A 20,090-nucleotide genomic window follows, 5' to 3' on the forward strand; every position below is an offset into this window, starting at 1 on the left:
ATTTAGTTACAACATGATTGTATTTTTTATCATACTACATGTACTGGCCTTTTATTTTCAGAGAGTTCAGGTGTGGTATATAACTGAAAATAAACAAGTTTACTACTATTTGAAAATAAATTACAGGAAGAGTAAAAATTACACTGTTTATATCTAGAAATAAGTTTAAACAAAGAGGTGAAGTTCTTTATATTGAAAATTACAAAACATTAATGAAAGAAACTGAAGAAAACACAAATAAGTGGAAAGATAGTCCATGCTTATGGATCAGAAGAATCAATATTGTTAAAAGATCTGTACTCCCCAAAGAAATCTATAGATCCCAATCAAAATTCCAAAGGCATTTTTCAAAGAAATAGAGTAAATAATCCTAAAATTAATACAGGACAACAACAACAACAACAACAACAACAAAACAGAATAACCAAAGCAATTTTGAGAATGAAAAACAAAACTGGAGGCATCATGCACCCTGATTTCAATAAATGGTATTGGGAAAACTGGACCAGTGATTTATAAAGTACACAAAAATTAACTTGAAATGGATTAAAGGCTTACTTAAAACTATAAAACCTCTAGAACAAGGTGTAGTTGGTTAGTGCCTTGACATAGGTCTTGGTGATTATTTTTTTGAATCTGACACCAAAAGCTGTTATCAAAAAGATTAGAGATAACAAATATTGGTGAGTATGTGGAGAAAAGGGAATCCTCATGCACTGTTGATAAGAATGCTAATTGGTGCAGGCAATATGGAAAACAGTATGGCAGTTCCTCAAAAATTAAAAATAGAACTACTGTATGATTCAGCAATTCCACTTTGGGTATTTATCCAAAGAAAAAGAAAACACTGATTTGAAAAGATATGTGCACCCCCGTGTTTATGCAGCATTATTTACAGTAGCCAAGATATGAAAACAACCTAAGTGTCCATAGACAGATGAATGGATAAAGAAGATATGGTACATATATACAATGGAATATTATTCAGCCATAAAAAAGATATCTTGCCATTTGTCACGACATTATGCTAGGTGAAATAAGACAGATAGAAAGACAAATACTGTATGCTCCTTCTCTGTGGAATATATAAAACAGACCAAAGCTCATAGAGACAGAGGAGATATTGGTGGTTGCCAGAGGTGGGGGCGGGGTGGCGGTGGGCGGGGGAAGTAAAGAGAATTTTACCGTCTATGTGATGTTCTTACAGCTCCTCTATTATAGAAGCAATAAAGACGTTTGCGTGTGTATATTAAGTCTGTTTAATAAAAAGACTTCACATGTAGGCATTAACTCAGGTATATCTCATTTCACAAACATAAACTTAATAGAAATAAAGCTTTCAACAAATTTGTTTCAATCAATATTTCCCCCAATCATTTTTTTAAAAAAGGTCGTTTCTCATTTGACCATTTTATTCGGAAGACACCAAAATATATTCAAGTATGTTATTGTTTTTTTCAACTTTTTAAATAGTGGCTATAAAAGAGCTGGGAAACATTTACAAATTTATAGAAGAGTTAAAGTAGGTATTAATATTATAACACTTATTTAGAGGTAGAGAAGTAAGTGCAGCTTCTGGTTTGTGAATGTTTGCATGTCTGCTGCGAAATGCCTGTTTCATTCTGTGTTCATTTTGCTCTCAGGCTTTTGTCTATTTGATTATTAATTTCTAAGATCTTTGAGTATAGTGGTGATTTAATTTTTTTTGCTCATGATTTCTATTTCTTAGCAATTTTGCTTCTTTTGCATTGTAACAGGTTCTATTTAATTTCCAGATTAAAAATTCAGGTTTTAAAATTTTCCATTTTCTCAATTTCTTTATGAAATTAACTAAATTTGGAAAATCATGTTTATTTTATTTTTGAGTCCAGAGACTCTTTGGCCTCTATCATGGTATCTGCTTAAGAAACTTTCTTATATTTTTAAGGCTTTATTTTTGTTTAGAGCAGTTTTAGGTCCACAGCAAAACTGGGAGGAAAGTAGCCCCACCCCCTACCTGCACAGTACCCCCCCATCGGCGTCCCCCACTGGAGGGGTACCCTTGTTACTGCTGACGAGCTTACACTGACACCACAGTCACCCAGAGTCTACATATTTAGGGGGTACCCTTGTTACTGCTGACGAGCTTACACTGACACCGCAGTCACCCAGAGTCTACATATTTAGCTTTTGTATTCCCAAACTCTTTGATTTATTCTGTCTCAAGGGGCAATTCACTTGTGTGTACTGAGGTCATTGACATGGCTCATCATCCCGGGTCCTTCAAGCCGCTGTGCAATTGTACACTGTGACTCCAAACTTCTTGAGTACATGTTAGAAAAGCAACTTTCCTTCTTCCATGTGACTGTCACTTGTTCTCATCCTGCCCAAATCGTTGACAGTAAATGCCCTGACACCTCAAAACTACCACTATATAAACAACCTACATCATCTTATATTTGCAAGATTGTGCTTTTATTTTTGTAAAAATTAGTTTTCTCACTGGATAATTAAACAGGAGAAGGCATCCCAGCTGCCGTTAGCCCTAGGCAGATATTTTAGGGCTAGTAAACAGATCTCTCATTTGTAAGGATCATTCTTTCAACTTTCAGTATTACATAAATATGATGGTTCAGGTAAAACAGGTTCATTGTTTAAAAGTCCAACAGGTTCTTGAACTGATATCTCATAGGCATACGTTTGATTTCATTTACTGCCAATTTCTTCTCCAGAAAGTTTTACGGAACTACTGCTTTAAGATTGCAATTTATTTTTTCGTCACTATTTATAATTTTAATTTTTTTCAGTAGACATAAAATAGTGAAAAGATGAGGGTAAAAGCACTGGCAAGCCTGTTCCACTACTAATTTTTCTACTACTTCTGGATTAAGCTTATTTATAGTTTTTCATTTCCCAAGTTATAATTTCTATGATCTTTCTGTCATTTTTCATACTGAGAATGGGAAGCTTTGGGTTTAGTTATTAGCAAAGTAGATGATGCCAATGAATGTCAGAATTTTTGACAGTAACATAAACTTTAAGTATGGCTTGTCACTATTTGAATAAAGAAGGTTTTTTCTTCTTGCAGTTGAAATCCATTTCATGAAACTTGGTGAGAGAATTTGGTTTTTACTTCTAAGTTAAGAGAGTTTTGAATATATGTAATATAAACTCCTATTGATAATGGCTTAAGCGATAATATGTTCTGCCCCATGAAGGAAATCTGGAGATAGATGGTTCAGGAGTTTGTTCATTTAGGGCCGCACAACGTTGTCTGGACTCAGGGGCTTCCCCATCTTTCCATCCTGCCATCCTTAGAATGCTGGCTTTCCTCCTCAGACTCGCTTCTCAATTGTTGTCACTATTCCAGGCTTTTTTGCTCATTATAAGTCACCCGGTCTATTGTATTTTGTCCTAGCATCCAGAATGGACTAAAATAGTCCGCCTTTCAACTCCAAATTGACAGAGGTGGATGTGATCACATTACTAACTTAGGCTAATCACGATTCGGCCCAAGGCTTAGTCCATGATCTGGGTGCTCTTCAGCCTGCTGCCGGAGCAGCCAGGCTTCTGGTAGCAAGCAGGGCAGACGCGGGACGAGCTGCGGAGCAGAGCAGATGCTGTGTTTCCCGCATGGGCTCCTCGGCAGCAGTCTGACGTTGAGCGAGCCTTGCGACCATCCTGCAGGCCGGCCGAGCTCTCCACATCACAGGGCCCTCGAGGCCCTTAGTGTAATTTCAGTTGCCTAATTTTTGTGGCCTTGTTTTTCTGATATTTTTGCGTATTGAGCATGGTCGGTACCTTTGTAATATGACAGTCTTTCTTAGAAAATGGATTGACCCTCTGTCTAGGCACTATGTAGCATTTGTCCTTTCCAAATGTCGTGGCACCGCTCAGCGGCAGATGGCTGTGAATATGTTTGCTCGTGCCGTGTTCCCAGTTTTACTCTGCAGTCACTCTAGGACAGCTGTCATGGCCCTCGGAAGCGTGGGCAGAACACACACTGCTCCCCACGCTGGCTGGCTTTCCGGCGCCATCTCTCACACAGACAACTCTTCTGCATTTACCTTTTAATATTGTACTTCTGAGTAAGATTTCTTTGAAGAAAATATTTTTCAAGTGGAAGGGGTGGATAGATTAGAAAGCAGCATTGTGGAGTCCATCTTGATTGTGATATCTGATAGCAGATTCCTGTGTTCCCACATAAATTGATGATAATGTGAGCATTTTTGATAGAACAATACAGTCGTTTAGATTAAATTTATTGTGTCCCTTCTGACATTCATTTCTGTTTTTTTTATGCTGTTATAACCAGAGTTATATTCATTATTGTGATAAAAAAATAATCTTAAACTGTGGTTCAAGATATACAGGTCCTATGTAGGAAAAAGGAAACATGTTCTTTCTTTGTGTATTTACTTAAACATGAAACAAAGTGTACTTTTCCCTTATATCCAATTCTATGAAATTTGTCATCTATTCGACATCAAACAATGAAATTGACTTTCAATATTTTGTTAGTACGATAAGAGTTTTAACATTTTTCAACATCAATTACGTTTTTATTTCAATGATTATATTTACATGAAGAAAGACAATTTCATATCTAGACTCTGTAAACTTCTTTATAATCAGAGGAGCAATTAGTTATTTTACTTAGAGAATAAGTTAGTAGAAGCATACAGTTTATTCTTTCACTGATTATTTTAATGTAGTTAAGTCAACAAACCTTAAATAGTCACCCACTCAGTGACATGTGTTAATTGCAGAGTACGGCATGTTACGAAATTGGCGTTGTTCTTGTTCTCAAATTTAAAGTCTAGTATGCAGTGTTTATAAAGCTTTGTTAGATGTTATGGGGAATCTAAAACTTAGGTTAATTTTTTTTTTTGTCACTAAAGGTTTTCAATCTAGCTGGGGACTGAATGCATGTGCACATGCAAATCATATAACAACAGAAGTTAGTCTCTGCTGAAGTGCTGACTTGCTGGGACAGAAAGTTCTGTGGGATGTCAGAGGTGGGGAGGTTGCCGCGGGGTGAGTGGTGAACAGTGCCTGTGGGGACGTGGGAGCTTGTGAAAGCTTCAAAGATCAAGGAGCATCTGACTGTGCGGGAATGGGGAGGGCAGGTGAGTTTTCCATGAAGAATCCTCTTTTGAGCAATGATTTCGAAGCGCAAATGAGTAAACATCTGGCAGGTGTGAAGTTTGGAAAATTCAGTGGTGAATGGATAGAAGGCAGGTCTAGAGAAGGAAGAGAGGAGAGAAAGGGGTGGGCTGGGGCTGAGCCAGACCGAGGGCGCAACCGCAGTAAAATGAGGGCGAGGGCAGGAGTTTCGCGTACCCTCTCTTCCCCCGTCCTCAGCCACAGAGCCACACTCCACCCTTCTCCACCTGGCTCTGCGCCCCAAGGCTAGCCTGTGGGATTGAGAGGAGGGCCCTTAGGCCCGGGCCTGCAGCTGGATTCCATTCAGGGGAAGCCCCAGCCAGAGACCAGAAAGAGGCAGGAGAGTGGAGGTCAAGGTGTCTATGCCCTGGCTCCCTCTCTGCATTGTTGCTGGCTCAGTCTCTCACCCGAAGGCCTCAGCTCCTGTCACATGGCCCGCCCCACACAGCTCTTCCAGTGCTCAGTTTCTCCCTTGTCAGGCCTGGAGGGCAGGGTGCTTGTGTGTTGCCCTTCTAGTGAGCTAGTTAAAATGTTGAAAGAAAAATTTACCAACCTAGAATTCTCTATCCTGGGAAATTGTCCTTCGAAACTGAAAAAGAAGTAGTCTTTCTCAGACAAATGAAAATTGAGGGAATTTGTTGCTGGTATACCTGCCTTGAAATAAATGTTAAAAGAAATTCTTTAGAGAGAAAGGAGAAGTGATACAGGTCAGAAACTGGCTCCACGTAGAAGAAGAGCCTTGGAGAAAGGGTAAGCGAAGGCTAGTATCCTCATTTAAAAAAGACAAAAGTAAGACTCGGAAGGCGAAGTCGCTTCCGCAGAGTGACACCGCTGGCAGATGGCAGAGCCAGTCACAGACCTCATGCCGTAGGGTTGTTACGAGGCTTCAGCGATCTCACGTTTGTGAAGTCCTGACACGGTTGTACTGCAGGGAACACTTATGTCTTTATTAAACAGACTAAGACAAAAGAGACGGATGGTGCAGGATTAGTGTGTATATACAATATCAGTTTTCTTACATGATCAATGACTAACAGAAACGTAGTTGTAAATTAAGAAAACTGTAGCTATGTCCACCTGAGGGTGGCGGGGAGAACTGGGGAGAAGGTAGATGGGGTAAAGAGGGTCCAAGCTATGTGGTGACAGAAAGAAATCTAACTATGGGAGGTGAACACAGTGTGTGTGTGTGTGTGTGTGTATTAAGGCCTATATATACTATATAGCAGTAACACCTTACTGTTAAAGTATACAGTTGAAACTTATTGGATTTCGTTAACCAATGTCACCATAAAAAAATAATTAATTAATTACAAAAAGGAAAAAAAAAATAAGCAGTTACTTGAATAACCACGTGCTTCGGCATTTTGAACCCAAGCCCCCTGGTGGCTTGGGAGGCTAATTCGCCTCGCCCAGCCCCAGACCACAACGCAGACTGATGCAGGCATCCCACGCTGCTCATGGTTTATTTCTGCTTCTGCAAATCCATCCCTTCTTGCCCTCTTTGAGCCAAGAGTTTTAAGTACCAACATTGTCTTTCCATGTCTAAAGATCAGTAATTTTTTGGAAGAAAAGATTTTATTTGGTTCGATTTAACAATTTTTTCTCCACTCGAACCATAAGTCTTTTGGATGTTCTTTTGAGTCCTGACATCTTGCAAAAACATACAATAGTAATTTCTCTGAAGTTGGCTTTATGTTTTGTCAGAAGTTCCTCCAGCCGGTTGCCTCGTGTAGTGCACTGTTTTTCTTGAGAGTTATTTGTTCAAGCAACAGACAGCCTCTGTTTTATTCAAGTGTGTTTGGACATCTCAGTTCACCCCCAGTCCTTTGTAATGGTGCTCTGTTAATACACCAGTCTTTCCTTTGGAAAAGGTTGGAATTAAACCACCCATTAATTTCAGATGTATCTGAGGAATGAGTTGCAAGCACACTGTTTTGACCATGACAAGCATTTCCTTCGTGACTGGTGCGTTGTTCTTCATGGGTTAGTTACTGCCACTGGAGTGAGGATACAAGTTAGAGTGTCATAGGCCTGAAGTTTCTGCTTTTCCTCACATTGGCGATGGCAAAAAATCTAAATCCTTTTAGGCATAGTTCAAAAACTACGCTTTGTCCCTAGTAAATGACTTATTAAACACAGTATAGAGGATGACTGAACATTGTTTTTTGTGATTATTAAAATACATAAAACTAGATTCTGAATAGCAAAAGCATTCTGGTTGAGTCTCAGGCTAGGCTTCTTTCCTTTAAATAACATTACTTTTCAAGTAGAGATTTAATTCTTTTATTTTCTTTCCCTGCTTTTAAGAATCCCATTACCATCTGTCCTGGTCAAACTCAGGAATATCAGCTTGCAGCTTGGTTCTGCTAGTTGAGATAGATCTTCATGAAATTTACCACTGTAGCATCTGAACTTTTCAAATGCTTTAAGAGATCCTTATCTGTTTTGTTAAAGGCTTATGTTTTGGCATTTTCTTTATGGTCAGTTCAGTTCCACAGACATTTTGAACTCCTATGTGTTTGTTACTGAGATAAGGAAATTGCCTCGGCTTTGAGAAGATGGCGTGGTGAGCATGGCTAGAAATGCAGCTGCCAGCTTCTGTCTACTGCTGTGGTTAGGGTGACTAAAGTGAGCACCTATTGTTGTGGGAGCAGAAAGTCAGATGACGAGGTCTCACTTTGAGAATGGGGAATGAACCTCGTCGATTTAAGTGGAACTCCTTTTATACGTGTTCATTGTATGATGTCATCTGAAATGTACGCTCAAACCCATGGTGATGTGTGGTGGTCTCAACCCCAGTAAACTCATCGCGAGTTGACAATGTCATAAGTTGAAAGTGCATTTCATACAGCTAACCTACTGAACATCACAGCTTGGTCTAGCTGACCTTAAACATGCTCAGAACCCTTGCGGTAGCCCACAGCTGGGCAAAGTCATCTCGCCGCCACGCCCAGCATCATGAGAATGCACCACACCACGTACTGCTCTCTAGGGAAAAGGCCAAAATCCAGAATTCAAAGTATGGCTTCTACCGGATGTGTAATTTCTTTTCACATAGTCAGAAAGTTGAAAACTGTAAGTCAAACCGTTGTAAGTGCAAGACTGCCTCTACCACAGTGTCCTTGTCAACTCTGATGACCATAATTCACTTCTCTTTTATAAGCTTGTCGTTTATATGCACATTGTGTGTGTGTGTTTGTGTCTGTGTGATACTGAAATTAATTTTTGAAGCTTATTTTTTTCCAAAAAGATTTTTAAGAAATTGCTTTTACCCATCTTCACAAATCTATCTGCATAAAACAAACTGGAATAAAATATAGAACCATTATTCACAATCAGTAAGAAAATGTTTATTGAAGTTTTTAGCAACCCTTCACTATAATAGATTCTCTATGGTGACAGTTATGTAATAACATGTGCCACACACACACACACACACACACACACACACACACACACACACACACACACACACAATTGTTTCTCGATAAACTCAGGTATATAATTATACTAAAGAGCAAAAGGCCAAGAATAGCCTAGATATTCTGGAAAAGACACTTCCGGAAGAGATACTTAAAATGAAGCTACCTAATTAATACAGTGCTTTTATAGCCAAACTGTGGCTCATAGCCGAGCCTTGCAGCCACAGAAAAAAGGACGGGCTGCCTTAGCATGGCTGCATTTCAGGACCTTACCTTTTAGCAGAAACAGAACATCTAATACTATTTTAAACAATGTGAGGCCGTAGGTAAAACCTATATGTTTTAGAGTTATATACATGTACTAAGATAAAATTTAAAAATGATATATTCTTATAATTAATATAATGGCTACCTCTATCTAAATAGGAAAATTTTGTCTCTCTAGCCAGATAGTGGGCAGAGGTTCATTTTGTTGTTATTTTTATATGCTTACTATACATTGAAAAGTTTAAAAAACAGGCTATACAATTATAAAATTTGAGAGTATTGTTAAGAAGCTTACAGTTCTTTAATGGTGAATATGGAAAAGCCCCAAATGCAATTCGAAGTGCTTATTTTAACTATAAGTCAAAATGTAAATATTAAATGATATTCACATTGAGATTAGGCTGACACAGTTATTTCACTTTATATCTAAGCTCATTTAAATGAAACTTATTCATAAGAGCACATTAAACTCAGAATAAATGGATATATAAGACATTGAATTCAGTATTATGTGGAGGAAATATTCTATTCTGAATATAAAACCAGGAAGCTGTGTTTCTGGTTTACTAGATAAAGGAAAGGCTGCTATAAAAAAACCATAAAATATATCATCTTCCATATAAAATTCATATCACATCAGAGCAATGTATTTAACAATGGGTAATTCATTAATGCTCTAGATTTCATAACGAATAGCTAATTAACATGTGATGAGTACTTATGGATGACTATGTATAAAGTATGCATTTCAACATATGCTCCATGTTTAATAAACTTTACGTGCTAATTTTTTAAATTTGTGATTATTTAAAGTAGATACTAACATTTTTAACTTGATATTTAATTTGGTATTATAAAAATATTTTAGTTCTTAGTGCTGACTCAAATTACTGTGACTATGCCACTTATACTTTTATTTATTTCTCTGTCTATCTATCTATGTATCTATCTGTCTACCTGTCTACCTATCTACCTATCTATCTAGTGTACCATCCAGGATGGAATAACAAGTTACTAAGTGGCAGGCTGGAACGATTATTTCTAGTGGTTGAATGGTGCGCTCCTACATATCGGATAGATTAATTTCCTCCTTGTTATAAGAAAATAAACATCTCAAATAATAATTATATGAAAAAAGATTTTTCTCATTTATAACTAACGAGTATCAGTAATGTTTAGAAAATTATGAAATTTATTTTTCCTAATGTTATATTTTAATTGGTTGGTTGAATGTTTTGAACTGCACTCTGTTTGAGTGAAACATTCAGATTTTCCAAAACAGATTCAGCGAAGTGTAGAATCATGCTGGGGGACTGTGGAATTCAGTTTAGTCAGTTAGGACCTTCTGAAGACATAGAAAAAATGTCCCATCTCCTGAGCATGAATTGTTTCTCTGAAACATAAAAATTAATACTTAGGACCAACCCAAGAGTCCGTTCGTGGTTGTCAGCGGGGCTGTGCTCCTGTGCTACACGGCTGCAGGCGGGCTGTTGAGGAGACCGCATTGTGAGGGGTGTGACGCCTGCCAGGAACACATTGCCCAGTGGTTCCCACAGCGCTTTTTCTCTTCTCTGACCCACCCCTTTCTTGCACTCCTAGGTGTATCTTTTATATGAAGTAGAGAACTCGTAGCTCTTAAAAAACTTTCAAAAAATTTAATTGACAGAGATAAACAGAACACACACACATATGACATATATAACCTGCAAAGTAGCAATCATTGCTAAGTATGCATATTACTCTCATGCATGAATAGCTCTGGCATTCAAACTTTCTCTGTTATTAATAATATTCATTGACTTGCTTATCAACTACAACGAATAAATATATAAAAAAGAAAGAGAAAAACAGGATATATATATATATATATATATATATATCTTTCAATGTGACTAACTCTTACTTCCTGTATAGAAGCTGCCATCTGATCTCTCTCCGTTGCTTTTTTGAGAAGAGAAAGTCAAAACCAGGGTCAAGTTCTTCAGAATGTTGTTCTTATTGCAGATGCTAATTAATGTAGAAGTTACTGGATTACCTTGCCAGAATCTCCACACTACTTCTATCTTCTGTGGGAAAAGGTCTGGATATCATTGTCTGATTATTCTGAGCAATTTTGTCACTCACTTCATATAGGAATGACAAGGCAAGCAAACCCAGTCCAGAGACAATAGAATTGGAGGTAGATCTTGTTTCACAGAAACTCAGTCACTTGAGTCTGCGGGATCTCTGTCTGCTTTAGACCATGAGGACTGGGTTGCGTCAAACCAGTCTCCTTGCTGAGAACCACCATAAAAGCTGGCCAAAACCAACCAACCAGAGAACCCAGGGTATTTGAGAGCAGCTAAGTGGACGTGGACTTGAAAGGCCACAATTCAAGAATGAAGAGAAACACGTGGCTCTGGGTCAGAACTCTGTGACCGCTTTTGAAGCATCCGCCAACTAGAAGCATCATCGGGATGAGCAACTAAGCAGGAGCCGTAGGTCAGAGCGTCCTGGCGTCTTAGAGCACCGGGGTGACAAAACTTAGAGTTCAGCCCACCTAGGCAGTCAGAACCAGAGGTACCGAGGTGCTGAGAAAAGGAACGAGAGTAAAGGGAGCTCGATACGCCTCTTTCTTAAGCATTTTCTTATTCCTGCACATCATGGAATGAGAGGCTCAAAACCTGTAGGAGGTCGGTCAGTCTGTCTGTCTGTCTGTCTGTCTATCTACCTACTTACCTACCTACCTACTTACCTACCTGCCTACCTACCTACCTATCTCTCTGGAGAGAGAGACAGAGGTGGAGAGAGAGAGGTTGAGAGGTATTCACTATGAGGAATTGGACATGCTGTGTTTGCCATGTACATTTCTCTACTAGCAAGGTCGAGAGTGTTTCTTCTGTGTGTGGTTTATTTAGTTGTTCTCTTCTGGAAATTATTTTTTAAAATAATTTGTCATTTTCTGTAAATCTTTGCTTTTGTCGTTCTTATTCTTTAAGTCAAATTATAGGTGTTTATTAGATATTTAAGCTACATAGCAACATTTCATCACTTTATTTTTGTGTTATTAAGTTTATTTTTCCATCCACTAAGTTTTAATTTCTACATAATTTGCAAGTTGAACTAAAAAAGCTGAATAAGAAGATAATGTATGGAAGTGTGTTATTTTCTCTCTTTCTTTTTTTTTAACAAATGTTTATTAATGGCCACTGCATGCCAAGCACTATTCTAGGTACTTAAAATGAATCAATGAATAAAATAGATCTGTTCTCATAAGTTATTTTCTTAATGCAGTGAAAAGGAAATTTCCCCTTGCTTTGGGGAAGAGACGTTGATAGAAAGAGTATGACATCCGTGGTGGACTGTGCAGACCCCCTTCTTCCGCAGACCCCCTTCTTCCACAGGCCCGGAGCGCGACCCGCACTTCCCACCGCGGACGCTGGCGGACGCTCGCAGACGCCCAGTCACACCGGCACCGCAGTTTCACTTTGGTGAGTGGTAATGACCTGTAATTTGCCTCTCGTTCCTCCACAGCTTAGACCATGGAGCACCTTTGGAACCCTGGAAGTCTCAGCTCAGTTTCAGCTGGAACCGAGGGAGTTCTCAGTGGTGACGGAAGAAGACTGTGAAATCCTCAAGATCCCCGCAAAGGATTACGCGAAGATCAAATTGGTATGACCCGATCTAATCTATATATTACTACAACACCGTTGTAAAATCAAGCTACGTTTTGCTTGTCTGGACAGAATATGTCCATATCTCTTTTATTTTTAATTTGACTTGACCTGGAGAGCATAAAAATGTGGTTTATTTGATGACCACCATTTAAACCTCCAATGGTGATGGTAGACGTGGAAAGAAAGGTCTCTACACATATATTCTGTGTATATTTTTGGTCACTTTTGATTTCTCATGAATTTAAACTCCCTCCCTCCTTCCCGCATGTTCGGGGCCGGCAGCACGCCGTGTGCTGTGGTGCTGGGGTGCAGGAACATCAGTCGGGCGGCCTCCGCGCCGCTGCAGTCCGCCTGGGGGAAGAAGCCGGCGCGGTCGGCGCGCGATTTCCTCGCATAACCCCGAGCTGCGTGGCTAGGTGATCGGACCCCGAATTCCTCTACGTTAAGATAACTTTTTCACTTCAAGTTTAACAATTTATTCTCTTTTAGTCATATCCAAAATTCGTCCTTTCTCCAAGTTCTCCTCCCCCGGATGGCAGAGCAGGTTGCGTAAATGACAGGACAGGAGGTTGCTGTGGTCCTGCTGCGCAGTCGCTACAACGGGGCTCATGTTGGAGGGGGGGCGTGGACACGCCTGTCCTCTCCACTCTGTTCTCTGACGGTCTCAGTGTCGGTGCTGCAGATGGCTTTCTCAAAATTCACCTTCGTTCCGTATCCTTGGTTTCACAGTGGCTGGCTTTAAAAAAAAAAAAAAATTTCTATATTCTGTTTTCATTTTCATATATCAGTATTACTTATTTAATGTTATCAGTTACAACATTTGTATTTAGTCTTGATTATGACAGGGTTTTTTAAAAATGCTAAAACATTTAAAGAATCTAATAATAGTATGGAAGGTAGGAAAGTATAATTTTAGTAGCAGATTTGAAGATAAAAATTTTCATTGTGGTTATGTGATCATAGAATGCTGCTCCTATAAAAGTCAAATGTATTTTATGCTAATTTATATCATGTAACCTTTATTTTTCTTTTGCTACCATTTATCAGCTATACTTTTTTACTTCTTTTAAAATTACCTAATATTGAAAATTTGATATTTATTTTTTTTCAGGAAAAAACAAAATTTGAAAATAAGCAAATAGTGAATTTGATTCGAAAGTGTCCATACTACGTGGAGTGGCCCACTTTGTCCATACACGAGCTGGTTCTGCTGATCAGATGGAGAAAGTTTCCTCCGGGTCATGGTGAGTTTGATGCAATTGTGGATCATTCTCTCACATAACGTTATGCTTTTGGAGTTTGGAACTTTTCATAGTTTTCATGTTTTATACTATTTCTTCATATGAGTGTCCGATTTATTTAATGTTATCTTTCAGTTGGACATTTAGATTATTGCCTTTTTTTTTTTTTGTATCAAAAATCGTTCTGTATCGGCTTGGAGAGTGACCTCACTGGCCTCACTTCCGTATCTGTCTGCATCTTCCCAGAGCCCTGCCCTTCTCACCCCACTCTGACAGTCAGTGCCAGGACCGAACTGAAAGGGACGTGCAATGAGGTCAGAATCCCCTTCTCGTTCCTGGTTGAACACGCACCCGCCAAGCAGCAGGCTGGCTGCTCTGCACCTGTGCTGCACTCTGTCCATGGGAAATGCTCTGCGGAGCAGAGACAGGGCAAGGCGAGGCCAGCAGGAGCATGGCTGCCTGCACGCCCAGTGTCCAGCGTGGCCGGGTGTGTGGATGTCCCGGGTGACGTGTGCATGAAGAGTGGAGGTGCCATTGGGGCCTTCTGTACCCTTTTTCCATCTGTGAGAACCTACTAAATAAGAGATACCAGCTGCTGTGGCTGACTGTGTCCCACAGAATCCGCACGTGGAAGCCCTGACCCCCCAGTGTCGCGCTGTTTTGAGCTGGGGCCTCAGGGCGGCGCTCCAGCCAGGAAAGCGGGGCCTCCCTGAGTGGTTGGTCCCCTTGAAGGAAGGGACAGGGATAGGTGATCCCTCTAGGCCACGCGAAGACACAGCAGTTGGCGGCTCTGCAAGCCAGGAAGCGGCCTTGCCGGACACTGAGTCAGCAGGCTCCTTGATCTTGGACTCCCAGCCTCCTGAACAGTCATCCATTGTCTAAGCCCTCGGCCTGTGGTGTTTGACACCACAGCCCCAGCTGCCTAAGACGCCGACACAGGAGGGACCATGGCGGGCGGTCAGCGCCTGGGCCCCTTCAGTAAGGGGTCACTGCTGCTCCTTAGACAGCCGCTGACCGGAGAGAGGCTGGCAGCCCGGCTGGCTCTCCTCCAGCTGCACACTGGGCGTCTGGCCCCGAGTTATAACGTCAGAGGAGGTATTCCAAGGAAACGCTTCCCCCTCAGGCTCCCGAGCCATAATTGTAGTGAGGGATTTGGTTCCCCCAGGGAGAATTAGTTGGAAGTTAATGTTCTAAAAAGAATGAGTCTCAGCTGCAAATTCTGTGACGTGACTGTTCTAATGATAAACACGTGGTGGAGGAGTTTGGGGATCTCACTAAGATGTCCTTCAGGGGGTCACTGTATAAGAGAAAATGAGGTCCAGCATGGCGCCGCACAGAGGTTCTCTCATTGCAAAAAAGTAAATGTCATTAGGGGTAAGTTTATGCTTCAAAAACTGAGATACCTAATAAACCTGTTAAATTTGGTGAGCCTTTAAACCCTTTCCTGAATTTGTTTCAAATTTCTTTACAGTGCTGGTGTTTATGTTTTATTTATCATTTTTTGAAGTATAGTGTCTAGCCCATATTTAGCCAGACGTATATTTTTTTCTCTTGCTTATAAAAGTTGAATATTAGTCATGTTGCATTTTTATTCATGAAACATTATTCCTAATGAGGTATAAATGCCATTTTTTTGGCCAGTAGTACTTATGGAAGGCAAGAGGTAAAGTGACTTGTAAAAAATTGGGAATTGAGCATTCTTAAATTCAGCATGTTTACTGTACTGAAACAATTTTTTTTTTTAAATATGGATGTTTTGTAGTTATGGCTATCCCACTTCGTATCAGAAATTTCAAACCTTGGTCCATGCCTCATTTTTAGGGCTTTTTGTGTAAAAATAATATCTCAGCCTTGCCAGTATATCAAGACATTAATATTTTTCAGGTGATTCAAAAGGAGGAGAGAAACCATAATCAAAGATATCTTTAATTACAGGAGTCAAAAGAATACAAAACTTGGAAAAAGGGGAATAGTGCTTTTAATATATTCATCATATTACTAATGATGAATAATCTGTGTCTCCGTCTAAAATATTTAAATTTAGCATCGAAGACTTAAGAAAGTACTGACTTGATGCACAATTTCTTAGACTAATGCTGGGTTCGAGTTCTTGTTTAGTAAATGTCAAAAAAATAGTGGAAACTATATTTCATTGGACAATCTGTGATTATATTGAATAAGTCAAAAGTAGCATTATTTTACGAAATACATAAGTATGTGGTATTACATTTATACAGTTTTAAAAATCACTTATCCTCCTTAAGGAGGAAATGACAGTTTCCCTGGATGATCTTCAAAGCCCCTTTCAGCTCTGAAATACTGTGCGTCTTATAAATAAACATACGTAGGTGAAGAATAAGTCCTGTCATCCTAATCTAATTTTCTTTCATGGTAGTGACAAACTTGATATATCAAAGAGAAGCTTTAAGTATAATACATCTTGACTTTACTCAAGATTTATTTTGAATTTTTATCGGAAAATGTAGAGAATGTAGCTCAAATTATACTGTCATTATCTCGGTTTAAAATTAGCAGTAGTCTGATTTCCAAAGCATAATTAAATGTGTTTTCATCTTATTTTAGAAATGTGTATTGGATGAAGTTTCAGAGAGATCAGTTAATTATTCAAAAAGTTGATAGAATTTAGGATTTATCTTGGTCAATCCATGAAATAAGTGAAGCTTTTTTCTGGTTTTATTTCCTTACTTTTCCCCGTATGTCCGGGGAGCCTGGCTGTGACGAATGTGCCAATGTTGCTTGTAATTTAGGCCTGTCTGGTCTGTATCACACCAACCAAAGTCTTCCGAGGTATTGTTTTGCCAACGTGTGACTGGCTAGAAAATGGCAGCCAGCTGATCTCAGTAATCAACCTGTTTCCATGCGTATTATGTGCATAAGAATAATGGTAAACGAACTTGGCCTCAATGAACTGTTTACGTACATTTTATTGTTATCCTGCTTATGCTCCATCTTTTCCAGGTGGGATTTGATATAGCACATTTCGCTTCTTTGACCCACTTGTCTATTGTTTGTCAAGTTATCGATACCGCACTGTCTTGGTTGCGGTTGCTTCTTGGTAAGCCTTGAGCGTAGATGGCGCCACTCCTCCAGCTTTGTTCTTCGCCCTCACCGCTGTGGCGGGTCTTCTGGACCTTTTGCTTCTCCCTATTAACTGTGGAATCGGTTTGTCAATACCCACGAAAAACAGTTGGGAATTTGGGAACAGTTTGAATCTATAGATCAAGTTGGGAAGAAATGACATTTTGAAAATATTATCTTCCTAACCTCAGCATGGAGTATCTCTCCATTTATTTGGTTTTTGATTTCTTTCATCGGAGTTTTATAATTTTCCTCATATAGATCTTATACACATTGGTTAGATTTATATCTAAGTATTTCATTTTTGGAGTGGTAATGTAAATAGTGTTGCATTTTTAATTTCAAATTCCACTTGTTCATTGCTGGTTTGTAGAACCAGTGTTTGGTTTTGTTGATTTTCTCTATCGATTTTCTGCTTTCGATTTCATTGATTTCTGTTCTAACTTGTATTATTTCTTCTGCTTGCTTTGGATTTAATTTGCTGTTTTTTCTCTCTTCCTAAACCGAAAGCTTGGATTATTGACCTTAGATATTTCTTTTGTTCTAATATTTGCATTCAGTGCTATAAACATCCCTCAGAGCACTGCTTTCACTGCATCCTGCAAATTTTGATAAATTGTTTTCATTTACGTTAATTCAAAATATTATTAGTTATTTAATTTAAAAATTATTTAATTTTTAAAATTTAATTTTTAATTTAAATTTCAAATTCTTTTAACATAATTAAATACAATTAAATTTAAATTATTAAATCTCTTGAGATTTTCTTTTTGACCCACATATTATTTAGAAGTGTGTTGCTTAAGCCTTACACCTTTTGAGATTTTCCGTTTATCTTTCTGTTATCGGTTTGTAGTTAATTCCACTGGGGTCTAAGAGAAGACATTTTATTACCACTGTCCTTTTAAATTTGTTGTGTTTATGGCCCAGAATGTGGTCTGTCATGGTGACTATTCCATGTGAGCTTGAGAAGAAGGTACCTTCTGCTCTCGTTGGATTAATTATTATAGGTGTTCATAACATCCGGTTGACTGATGGTGTTAAGTTCAGCCAAGTCCTTACTAATTTCCTGCCTGTTGGACCTGTCCCTTTTTGAAAGAGAGGGGTTGACGTCTCCAAATACAATAGTGGATTCATCTTTTTCTCCTGGCATTGCTGTCAGTTTTTGCCTTACATATTTTGATGTCCTGTTAGCAGATACGTATTAAAATCATTGTTTTCCTGGAGAATTAACCCCTTTTCCACTATGCAGTGCCCTCTGTTACTCATAACTCTCCTTACTTTGAAGTCTGCACTGTCTGACATTAATACAGCTACTCCCATTTTCTTTCGATTAGTGTTATATGTTTTTCTTCACACATTTACTTTTAATTTATATACGTCTTTATATTTAAAGTGGTTTCTTGTAGATAGCATATAGTAGGGTCTTGTTTTTTGATCCAAATGACAGTCTCTGTCTTTTAGTTGGTGCTTTCAGACCATGGACATTCAATGTGATGATCAGTGTAGTTGGATAATATCTCCCATATCTGTTATTGCTTTCTATTTGTTGCCCTTGTTCTTTGTTCCTATTTTTGGCTTCTACTTGCTTTTCACCTTTTGTGGTTTTAATTGAGTAATTAATGTGATTTCATTTTCTCTCCTTCTTTAGCATGTCAGTTATACTTTTTAAAAAACTCTTTTTAGCGGTTGCCCTAGAGTTTGCAATATATATTTTTAACTAATCCCAGCCCATTTACAAATCACACTGTACCACACTTCATGGATGGTGAGAGCACCTTGTAGTAACAGAATTATCCGTCTTCCTCTACCTCATCCCTTGCATTATTGCTGTCATTCACTTCGCTTACACATAAGCATCGCTAAGCAGACATGCATTCATAAGCACGCACAGTCAAATACCGTGCCACATATACACATATGTAATTTTAAATTTCCTAGTAGCAACATTTAAAAAAGTAGAAATGAACAGATGAAATTAAGTTTAATATATTTTAACTCTATTTTCAATAGGCAATCGATATGAAATTATTCATTAGATGTTTTACGTCATTTTATTCATATTAATTTTCATGTTAAGTCTTCAAATTCCATGTATGTTTTGTACTTAAACACCCTTCTGCTTGGCCATACTATGCTTCAGAAGCTCAGGAGGTCCACGTGGCTGGCAGCTTCGTATTAGCACAGACTTAGATCGTGCAATACCCTTTCTGACATTGTAGAACATAAAAAAGGCAAACATATTGGTGTAGCAGATTTATAGAACTGGACTTTTAAACTGCTGACAGTAAGGATGAACTCTGTGGCTGCTTTTTTAAAGATCTTATAAATCATTTTAATGACTACTTTCTAACAAGTGACTACAGCTAAGAAAGTAAACCATGTCATTGTAGGTTTGTTTTTCTTACTCTGACTTTTGTCTTAAATTTCTCTGAAATTACACGTTTAAAGATGTGTGTGTGTGTGTGTGTGTGTGTGTGTGTAGGGGGATGATAATATTATCTCAAGAAAATGAAAACCTATTTGCATGTAATACTTTGCATGTATTTTAATTTTTTAAACAGACTCTATTAGAATAACAAATAGATATATTGGGATACCACAAATCTTTTTCTTCATAGTTGTTAATGGACCTCAAAAAGGAACATTTATACTTTAAAATTATAAATGTAGAACTTATACAAACTAAACTGTATTCTGTACAGGGAACTTAGTATTTGAAGGTCTCCTATAACAATTTACTTGAGAAAAGAATCTTCAAATACTTTATAAATCTCATTTTAATATTGAGATTGTAACCACATCACTATAGTTTTTAATAACAAAAGTGATTTGATATTTCATAAGGCTAGGCCCTGAATGCAAATATATTCTTTCTGTCACATATTTGGAACCTGTAATGTCCCCCACTCCACATCTAGAAAACAGTATTAGCTACTTAGGGACGATGCACAAAACTGTTACATCACATTACCCCAAAGTACGATGGAAGACTTGAAAAATACCCTTCTCTGCTTTTGAGAATGAAGCGGGACCCCCTACTGCCACCATCACGACCACCACTCTGACCCGCCAAGCAATGTAAGTGGTTCCTTTGGAATTTTCTGGAATCTGTAGAATGACTCTTGCTCAAGATTATTATAAGAAGAGTTTTGTAGGCTTTCACAGTTTCAACAAAGCAGAAAAACTGTATATCCACATCTGTTTGTATATCTGTCTCTAAAATCTATATCCATTGTCTCCTGGACTGAGCCATACCT

General features: G+C 38.5%; 1 protein-coding gene across 1 annotated transcript in view; it reads left to right on the forward strand.

Moving 5' to 3' along the window:
• CNBD1 (cyclic nucleotide binding domain containing 1) overlaps positions 1-20,090 on the forward strand; it is a 173,359-nt gene that overhangs the window by 92,034 nt on the left and 61,235 nt on the right. Inside the window, exons 7-8 of the mRNA XM_039841979.1 lie at positions 12,348-12,485; positions 13,602-13,734. Coding sequence (XP_039697913.1) covers positions 12,348-12,485; positions 13,602-13,734 — 271 coding nt within the window. The remainder of the gene's footprint in view (positions 1-12,347; positions 12,486-13,601; positions 13,735-20,090) is intronic.

The sequence above is a fragment of the Pteropus medius genome, unplaced genomic scaffold (assembly GCF_902729225.1).
Source record: "Pteropus medius unplaced genomic scaffold, Ma_sr-lr_union100, whole genome shotgun sequence".
Lineage (NCBI taxonomy): Eukaryota > Metazoa > Chordata > Mammalia > Chiroptera > Pteropodidae > Pteropus > Pteropus medius.